A 9,592-nucleotide genomic window follows, 5' to 3' on the forward strand; every position below is an offset into this window, starting at 1 on the left:
AAGCTGCCGCCGTGCCCCAAATCATCCCCAAAAGGGGCAGCTGCTCCTCTCCTCTTACACTGGATGTATCACAGACGAGGTACAACCTAAAATAAAAGTTACCGTGCCTCCACGGCTGACTCCTAGTGCTGCGACTGTTCGTACTCAGACCGCCTCTGAGCAGTTACCGTCGCAGCTGTAAGGACTCGGGCTTTGTTAATGAAAGGTTAGCTTTCCTTCGACGGTTTTGCAGCAGGGGTGGATCCTGCAGCAGGTTCCTGGCTCCAGAGCCACGGCGCGTACGGGGCTGTGCCACCAGAACGTTAGAGCTTTGTTTCATTTTTATTTTCCCCAAATGGCATTGAGGGACTTCCCAAGCAAAACGTTCCTTTTTTGGGAGCACGTTCGCCAGCCGCAGTGGGCCTGACTACTGGATGTGACTCTGGGAGCCACGCTCCTCTTGCCCCAGCTGCTGTCAGCTGTGAGAGTAGAAGTCGTCACCGGGGGACTGTGGTGTTACTGGCTATTCCTGCTGTGGGGAAGATGGGCAGACTTCACATTCCACCATTAATCCATCTCCTTTGAGAGGAAGCATCACGACGCTCTTAATTGCACCCAAAACACGACGTTCGTGCCCCGGGGGGGTGTCTGAATACAGCATAAACTCTGAAATTACTCAGAAGCTGTGCACCCAAGGCCTCTTACATTGGGAGGAAGGAAGGGGTTACATCAGAGGTTTGGATGCGTAACATCAGCCTAATTAGGACAAAATAACTTAGATTTAGCCTGTTCAGTCCTCTTCAGTTGCCATTACCAGGGCTTTCTAATCTGTGGAGATTTTAACGAGATTGACAGCATCTAGCGTTACGGCCATTTGGCAGAGCACTTTCCTTCTGCTGGAGTCCTTCGGCCAAAGGACCGGTTAGCGCAGATGTGGAAAAGTGCCTGGCCCTGACGTCAGCTGTTAATCGTTCGGGAATTTCAGAGGGGTCAGTAAAACAACAGCTATGCTGAGCGTCCCGGGCGGCTGGTGGGTGTCCCCGGCAGAGACACTGCGTTCGATGCTGCCGGGCCGCGTGGCTGGGCCGGCCGCGGGTGACGGAGGCTGACGAGGCACGTCCCCACGGCACGGGGCCTCAGGGAGCAGGGAGAGGAGCGGTTGTCCCAGAGGAAGCGGGAGCGGCGGACGGGCTCTCCGACCCGCGCTGCTGCGGCGTGAGAGCTCGGGCCGGTGGCTGCCCTCGTGCAGAGGAGATGGCAGTGCAGGGGCGGTCGCAGGGTGGCCCAGGGTCACCCCGCCTTGTGCTTTCTGCCTGCCCAGCGCCGAGTGACTCCTCACCTCTCTCTCCTCCCTCTTGCAGCTTTAACTTCTCCCAAACCCAACCTGATGGGCCTGCCCAGCACAAGCGTCCCTTCGCCCGGCCTCCCCACCTCTGGATTACCAAATAAGCAGCCCCCGGCCGCGCTGAGCTCGCCCACCCCGGCACAAGCCACGGCGGCCGTGGCCCCGCAGCAGCCGCCGGCGACGACCCCGCAGCCGCAGCCGCAGCAGCCGCCCCCGCCGCAGCGCAAGGAGAAGGAGAGCGAGAAGGCAAAAGAGAAGGAGAAGGCACCCAAGGGGAAGGGGGAGCCCCTGCCAGGGCCCAAGAAGGAGAAGGGGGAGGCGCCGGTGGGCGCCCTCTCGGCCCCGCTGCCCGCCATGGAGTATGCGGTGGAGCCCACCCAGCTCCAGGCGCTGCAGGCCGCCCTGAATTCGGACCCCACCACCTTGCTGACGAGCCAGTTCCTTCCCTACTTCGTCCCCGGCTTTTCCCCCTACTACGCCCCGCAGATCCCCGGCGCCCTGCAGAGCGGGTACCTGCAGCCCATGTACGGCATGGAGGGGCTCTTCCCCTACAGCCCCGCGCTGTCGCAGGCGCTGCTGGGGCTGTCCCCCGGCTCCCTGCTGCAGCAGTACCAGCAATACCAGCAGAGTCTGCAGGAGGCATTGCAGCAGCAGCAGCAGCGGCAGGCGCAGCAGCAGCAGCAGCAGCAGCAGCAGCAGCAGCAGCAGCAGAAAGCGCAGCAGCCCAAAGGAAGCCAAACCCCCGTCCCCGCGGGGGCTGCCACCCCGGACAAAGACCCTGCCAAAGAACCCCCCAAGCAAGAAGAGCAGAAGAACGCACCCCGCGAGGTGTCCCCCCTCCTGCCCAAACCCCAAGAAGAGCCCGAAGCGGAAGGCAAGGGCGCGGACTCCCTCTGCGACCCCTTCATCGTCCCCAAGGTGCAGTACAAGCTGGTTTGCCGCAAGTGCCAGGCGGGCTTCGGCGACCAGGAGGCGGCCAGCGACCACCTGAAGTCCCTCTGCTTCTTCGGCCAGTCCGTGGCGAACCTGCAAGAGATGGTGCTTCACGTGCCCACCGGCAGCGGCCAGGGCAGCGGCTCGTACCAGTGCGTGGCGTGCGAGAGCACGGTGTGTGGGGACGAAGCCCTCAGTCAGCATCTCGAGTCAGCCCCGCACAAACACCGAACAATCACAAGAGCAGCAAGAAACGCCAAAGAGCACCCCAGTCTATTACCTCACTCTGCCTGCCCCCCCGACCCCAGCACCGCATCTACCTCGCAGTCGGCCGCTCACTCAAACGACAGCCCCCCGCCCCCCCGGCCCCCCCCGGCTTCCCCCCACGCCTCCAGAAAGCCCTGGCCCCCGGCGGCCCCCCGCGCCCCGCCGGGGAAGCCGCCGCCGCCGCCTTTCCCTCCTCTCTCCTCATCTTCAACGGTTACCTCAAGTTCATGCAGCACCTCAGGGGTTCAGCCCTCGATGCCAACAGACGACTATTCGGAGGAGTCTGACACGGATCTTAGCCAAAAGTCAGATGGACCGGCGAGCCCGGCGGAGGGGCCCCGGGACCCCGGCTGCCCTAAGGACAGTGGTCTAGCTAGCGTAGGAATGGACACCTTCAGATTGTAAGCTTTGAAGATGAACAATGAAAATGAATTTAAATAAAAAAGTTAATAACAAACCAATTTCAAAAATAGACTAACTGCAATTCCAAAGCTTCTAACCAAAAAAAGAAAAAAGAAAAAAGAAAAAGCGTGGGTTGTTTTCCCATATAACGATGCCGGTGGGTTTTACATTTCTTTTTTCCTTTCCTTTTAATAAAATAAAACTTAAAAAAGAAAAAAAAAATCTGTTACATTTGTCCTTTCGAAGGTACTGTTGGTCTGGGAGACGAAAGCCCGTGCTGCCTCCTTACTGTCTTCGGAGCTTGAGCCCCTTGTACATTGCCCCTTTTCAATAACGCCCCACGTCGATAGCACAGCAGAGGCCGGCATGCACTGTATGGGAAAGCAGCCCACCTTGTGACAGTTTTAAATTTCTTGCTATCTTAGCATTCAGATACCAATGGCTTGCTAAAAGAAAAAAGAAATGTAATGTCTTTTTATTCTCAGGTCAATCGCTCACACTTTGTTCTGTTTTCAGAATCATTGTTTTATATATATATATATATAATTTCTTTCGTTTGTTTTGGGGTTTTTGTTTCGTTTTGTTTTGTTTTCGTTCCAGAAAAGGATTTTTTTCTTTTTTTTTTTTCTTTTTTTTTTTTTTTGTTAATTTAAAATGGGCAGAAAGTATTCAAGAGAAAAACAATGTGAACTGCTTTAGCTTTTCGGGGATTTTAAGGGTAGCTTTTCTGCTGAAGCCAATTTCAAGGGGAAAAGTTAAGCACTCCCACTTTTCAGAAAAAAAAAAAACCCACACAAAGAGTGTTGAGGACTCGGAGCTTAAAAAATAAGTTTTAAAACAACTGACTTTCTGTATTTATGATAGATATGACCATTTTTGGTGTTGAGTAGATTGTTGCATTGGAAATGAACTGAAGCAGTATGGTAGATTTAAAAGAAAAAACCCTTTTGTGTACATTTAGCTTTTGTATGGTCCAGCTGACGGCTTCTCATTTGATGTTGTCTTGTTCATTCCTAGCCAGATAGATTGCAATCCATCGACTCGCCTAAGCTTTTCTCCCCTTTGTACCTTTACTCCCCATTCCCCCATCCTGTAATCTTCCACTTATGGTCGCTACCTTCATTTCTTAGAGGGTGGTTGCATAATTATTTTATAAAAACTAAAGAAAGAAGTTCAAAGGGTTTTGGGGGGTCAGTAGGATCCCTTGCAGAATATTTTTTGTTGGGGGTTTGAAACTTTTTAAGGCGTATACATACGATTTACCTATGTCTGTTACCCTTGTGCACTTATCTCTTTCTTATTTTCCATTTTTCCTCTTTTTTTTCTTGCCCTCTTCTTTTCCTCATTTTGTAAATGCTTCAAAGACTCTGTTCCTAAACTATAAGCGTTTGTTTCTGTTTGTGTAATTAGGCTGCACTCTGTTCCTTCTTTTAAAAAAGGTTTTGTTACATTTTTTTTCTCTAAAGAAAATTCATGCTTTAAATAAAATCCAAAGACATACCCTTTCACCACTGGTGCAGAATGAGCAAAAAGGATTCTTTTTACTTGAGAATTTGTTTCTGATTTAAACAAACAAGTCTAAGTTTAAATAAAGAATAAAAAAAGTACCCAGGTTGTTATCTGTGCTTCTTCTGCAAGCAGAGAGACAACTCTTAGCAAAGCCCAGCGCACCGAAAGGCAGGTTTCTCTTTCCAAGTTCTCCCGTGCTAGGCAGGTGGAGCGGCGAGCGCCGCAGCTCGGAGCCACGTGCGGGCAGGCGAGGAGCCGGCCAGGCACTGGCGTCCCGGCCAGCCCCGTGCCCCGGCTTGTGGGAACGCGCGCACGCGCGCACGCATCTCTTGCGGTCCGGACTTTGAAAGGAAAACTTTGTGCTGCTAAGATGTAGGTTCTGGAGACAAATAGATGCTTGCTGTTTCCCTTCCGTAGCCAAATGTCAACAGAAACAATCTCCTGCCCCCCCGTTTCCTCTGCCCCGAAAGCGCGAGAGCCTTCTCCCCATCATCTTCATCCTCCTCCTGCTTCAAAAGGGAACTTCGAAGACTGTGAACGCAGGTTCCTCCCGCCGCCTCCGGGCTTCTCCTCCCCGTGCTGAAGCCGCTCGTCGACGCTGCGAGAGACTGGAGCATTCGAGAGACGAACGTGGGGTTCATTTTCTAGCGGGACGCTTTTATTTTTATGGATTTTTTGGTTTTAGTTCAATGAAAGACTAGATGCTGAACTGTTGTACATATTTCTAACTAGGCTAATGCACAGTGCAAATTCCTTTTTTAATTGTTTTTTAAGTAGACAATACTAAAGAGAGTACCATCTAATATTCCTACCAGTACCCAGCTGTAGCATAAGGTGTCAAAAACGGAAACAAGTACACAAAAAGCGTTTGCTGTTTTAACAAACTCTTTTCTTTTAACAAAAGTTCTTGTATTTCTCCCCGTGTTTGAGATGAACATTTTTTAAATTCTAAAGTTGTACAGTTTTTGTTTTCCATTATTTTATCTTGTTTGTAATTCTATGAAATATATATATATATATATTTTTTGCCATTTAACTGTTGTATGTTACTCTGTCTGTATCATATAGAAATTTTTTTGTTTGTTTTGTTTTTGGATCTCTATGTGATACAAGTTAACAATTTAACACTAGCTTTATCTGTCAAACTCCGCAAGGTCTCTTCTGGAAATCCTTTTGTTTTGTCTCGTTTTGTTTCGGTTTTTTAATTATATTGCTTGGTCATAGTGCAATTTCTCTCTCCTCCTTCCCCCTCCTCCTTCCCACCCACTAAAAGGTTTTATAAATTCTTTTCCTTGTATTTTTTCTAAATGTTTCTAGAGACTCTCGGTGCGAGGTTGCCTCCTCCTCTCGCAGCCTGGCTGCCCCAGGGCCAGCGCCGGGACCCGCGCCCCGGCCACCCGGCCCCGCCGGCCGCGCTGGGCTGGGCTGGGCTGGGCTGGGGCCCCGCCGGGACCCCCGGCCCCACCGGGACCCCCGGCCCCACCAGCCCCGGCCCCACGCCCCGCAGCGCCGCGGCGGCTGCCCGCGCCCCACAACCCGCCGGCCGCCCCGGGGTGCCGCGGGAGCGACCTCGGCGCTTGGCAGCCTCGGTGCGCGCCCCGCGCCCACGCGTGGCCTTTCTCACGCCTGTCGGAGCGGGGCCGGGCAGGGCACGAGGAAAAGATTTTAAGCTGAGCATTGAGCAGGTTTCTGTTTTATTTTTAATAAAAAGCTTTTTTAAGCGGTGAAGATGGCCAAAGTTTCATACAATTGAGAATAAAGAGAGGCGTAAGGCGTGTGTTGGGGCCGCCCGCGCCCGGGGCAGGCGGGCAGGCGAGGGAGGCGCTGACGCGAGCCAGCACACTCGCTCTTCGTGGAAATATATTTTGCTTTAAAAAAAAAGTAAACTTTTAAGTAGAAGCAGAAATTGGGTTGGTTGGTTGGCTGGTTGGTTGGTTGGTTGGTTTGTCGGCGCTGAGATACTGCCCACTGTGAAACACAAAGCTTTGACTATTTTTTTCGGTTTTCTTTTGGGGGGCGAGTTTGGGTAGAACAGAAAGCATAAATGAGGTGAAGAGGGATATGAACAGCCTTTGCAATGTACAAAAAATAGAGCAAGTGAAACCAAAAATGATGTTCTTGGTGTTTTTCTATAATGTAGTCTTGTTAGCTTTTTTTTGTTACTGTAACAATGCTGATCTCGAACTGTACCAAAATACATGGAGACTAACCGAAACAGAAACCACATGGAACTTTCAAAACTTTAAAAAATTTGTCACAAAAGACTTTGTTGTCATAGTTGAGTTGACTGTAGATGGTAATTGAATATACTCCTTTGGAAATATTTCATCACGTATGTTTCCTGCTCATTGTGATACATTAAAAAAAAAATGAGCAAAAGCTCTCGTCTCCGATGTCCCCGCTTGTGCGGTGCAGGGTCTGTGTCGGGGTGGGTGTGTGCCGTGCGGCTCGGCGGGACGCGCGCGTCCGCCCGAGCTTCTGCGTCCCGCAGCGGGCGGGCGCTGCCACGGAGCCGCGTGTCCGCACGCGCACGCCCTCGTGTGCCGCTGGCGTGCGCGCGCCGGCGCACGCGCGTCCGCGTCCCTCCCCGCAGGCGGGCGTCTGGGTGCCCGTCGGGGTGAGAGCACCTGGGCTGATGCTGCAAATTAACGTTAAAGTGGAAGTAACGAGCCAAATAGCGCGATTCATATCATGGCTTCGGGATGCATTGTGTATGAAAAAGACATTATAAGTGCATTTAATTTTACTAAACGATTGTGTAAGAATTCTGGGCACGCTGCTGTAATTAATGGTTAAAGGGAAAGCATGATGCTTTTATGGGTTGAGGTCATCTTGAACCCTGCAAACCAGAAGCGAACTAAAATCGCCATCTGTTTTCTTCTACCGGTCAAAAGGAGACGAAGGTAAGCGAGGTAAGTGGCTGGCTCGCTGCTCGCCCCTTTGCCTGCAGCACCTCTGGAGCGGGGAGGAAGACTTGAACTGCTGAGTGTTAAATACGCAGTCCTCCTACCAAAAATTGCCCCTTGCAGCAGAAAATGCTTGAAATTCATTAATAAGGACCGCATCCAAAAGAGAGCCCCGGGGGCTACCATTCATCTCTAATGTATAACTGCAGCAATAAATAATTTAAAAAAAAAAAAAAAAAACACAACAAAAACCAACATTGCAGGTGGGATGAGCAGTCTGTTTAGTATGGGTGTCCTTGGCCGCTCTGACAGCGAGGGGCTTCCTCTCCCTCCGCGGGGAGCGAGGCCGGAGCTCCGCAGTGTCGTCCAGCCGGAGCAGAGGTCGCGGGGAGGAAATCTTCCAGCTAGCGAGGGCGCGGGAGCGTTCTTTAATTAATCGGGTCAGGACGTTCACTTGCGAGCGAGTAAGCTCAATAACCAGGTTGCTGATGCACCTTCATGAGGAAAAAAAAAAAGAAAAACCAATACTCGTACTGATTCAGGCTCCAAAAATACATGAATTATGAAATAAAGCGGGTCAAAATTGCCAAGCCCCTGATGACTCCTGGTGCTACAGCGTGACCGAACCGAGCCAGCCAGGCCCTGGCCCCAGCGCGCAGCCCTGGCAGAGGAGGTCGGTGCCTCTGGCCACTGGCACGGCGAGGGCGAGGGCGATGATTGCACCGGAACGCGCGCTGCAGCTCGGTACCCCGGAGCCCCCCGCGGGCCGGGCTGCCCGGTCCTGTCCCAGGCTCAGGCGTTGCTCTTCCGGCTTGAGCCTAACCAGCTGGGGATCTGGATTGCCTCTTGGCTGCTTGGGGGATTTTAATGGGAAAAATCCCTTCTGCGTTTTGCACAAGCGGACGGGACTGCGGCAGTAATGGGGTCGCTGGCGCGACCCTTCCACCGGTGTTTGCGCTGTGCCGCGTTAATGACTTCACTGTTGTTCATAGACCTGCAGTTTTGTAAGTTTATTATGTAACGTTGCTATTTATTCCTGGGTTGAATTCCAGTTTAAAAGAGCTACACTTGAGAAAGCACCTCTCTCGTGCTCAGAAAGGTATAAACGGCCTCTAGCAGCTGCAGAAGCTGCAAACCAGAAACCTCTGCAAGAGCCTCGCTGTTCAGAGCAGGGCATCAGCGGGAATTGTGCAAACCTCTGACAGAAATAAAAAGGTTTTTCCATGCTGTGATTGTGGTAAGAGGAGACCGGGAGTGATTTTTAATAACCTTTCATTGCCATCGCCTAAAAGACGAGGAGATTTAGCTCTTACTAGTACACTCTTACAGGCCAAAAAATACAAATTTATAAAAACAGAGCAGTGATCGGGTGTCCGCTATAGACGGTAACCTTGCGGATGGATTTGGAGCAGAGTTCCCGGCTGGGGGTGCCTCTGCCCTCGGGTGCAGCCCGTGCGTCGCTGCTGTCGACGCAGCCGGAGCGGGGGCTTTGGCCCCGCGGGCAGCGCTCAGCTGCCCCGCGGAGGTGGCCCGGGCGGTCCCCGTGTCGCAGCCCGGCACGCGGTGCCACGGGCCGCCCGGCACGTGCTGACAGCAAAGGAGGAAACGCCGCTGGCCTCCCCAATGTCCCCAGCCGGCTTCTCCACAGGGGATCCCACCCGCGTGTGCAGCAGAGGTGAGGCTGGCACGTGAGCCCTGCCGGCGGCCCGGGCACGGGGCCGGCATGGGCCCTGGGTGCGGGAGCCGGACACGGGTGTGAGCCACGTCCCATCCGACCGTCAGGGCTCTGCGGCACTCGGAGGCTACGGACGGAGGATGCCTTCGGGAGACGCTCTCCCTCCTGCACCCGTTCCCGGTGCACGGCCCTGCCGGACGTCGCAGCGGCTCTGGGCTGAGCCACCCTGCTCCTGGGCTGCCCGGCCAGCAGCTGAGGCTTCGCCCCGGCCCCACGTCCCCCTGCGTGCAGCGCCGCGGCCAGGCAGCACGGTTGGCTCCGGGGGGCCGGGGGACAGGCACGGCAACGCCGCCGTGCAGCCCAGCGTGCAGACACACAGGGCAGCGCTACGGAGGGCCCATTCCTGCGACAGCAGCCGTGGGTACCGGCTCCCTCCCTTGCCGGCAGCCCAATGCCACGGCCAGCGCTGCCAGCTCCCCGCCGCGGCCCCGGCATCCAGGTGAAGCATCAAGGACGCATTTTCAATGCCACCAAGTGACAGAAGAGCTGCATTTGCAAAGGTGTCTGGGGCACGAA

The 9,592-nt window shown here is 53.5% G+C and overlaps 1 protein-coding gene across 7 annotated transcripts in view; it reads left to right on the top strand.

Moving 5' to 3' along the window:
- The window catches only part of ZFHX3 (zinc finger homeobox 3), a 693,525-nt gene extending 689,091 nt beyond the window's left edge, over window positions 1–4,434 (top strand). For all 7 annotated transcript variants that reach the window (XM_075509294.1, XM_075509295.1, XM_075509296.1 and 4 more), the window contains one exon: window positions 1,341–4,434. In XM_075509294.1, coding sequence (XP_075365409.1) covers window positions 1,341–2,929 — 1,589 coding nt within the window. In that variant the 3' untranslated portion in view covers window positions 2,930–4,434. The remainder of the gene's footprint in view (window positions 1–1,340) is intronic.
- The last annotated feature ends 5,158 nt before the right edge of the window (window positions 4,435–9,592 follow it).

Source organism: Mycteria americana, chromosome 8 (assembly GCF_035582795.1).
Source record: "Mycteria americana isolate JAX WOST 10 ecotype Jacksonville Zoo and Gardens chromosome 8, USCA_MyAme_1.0, whole genome shotgun sequence".
Classification (NCBI taxonomy): domain Eukaryota; kingdom Metazoa; phylum Chordata; class Aves; order Ciconiiformes; family Ciconiidae; genus Mycteria; species Mycteria americana.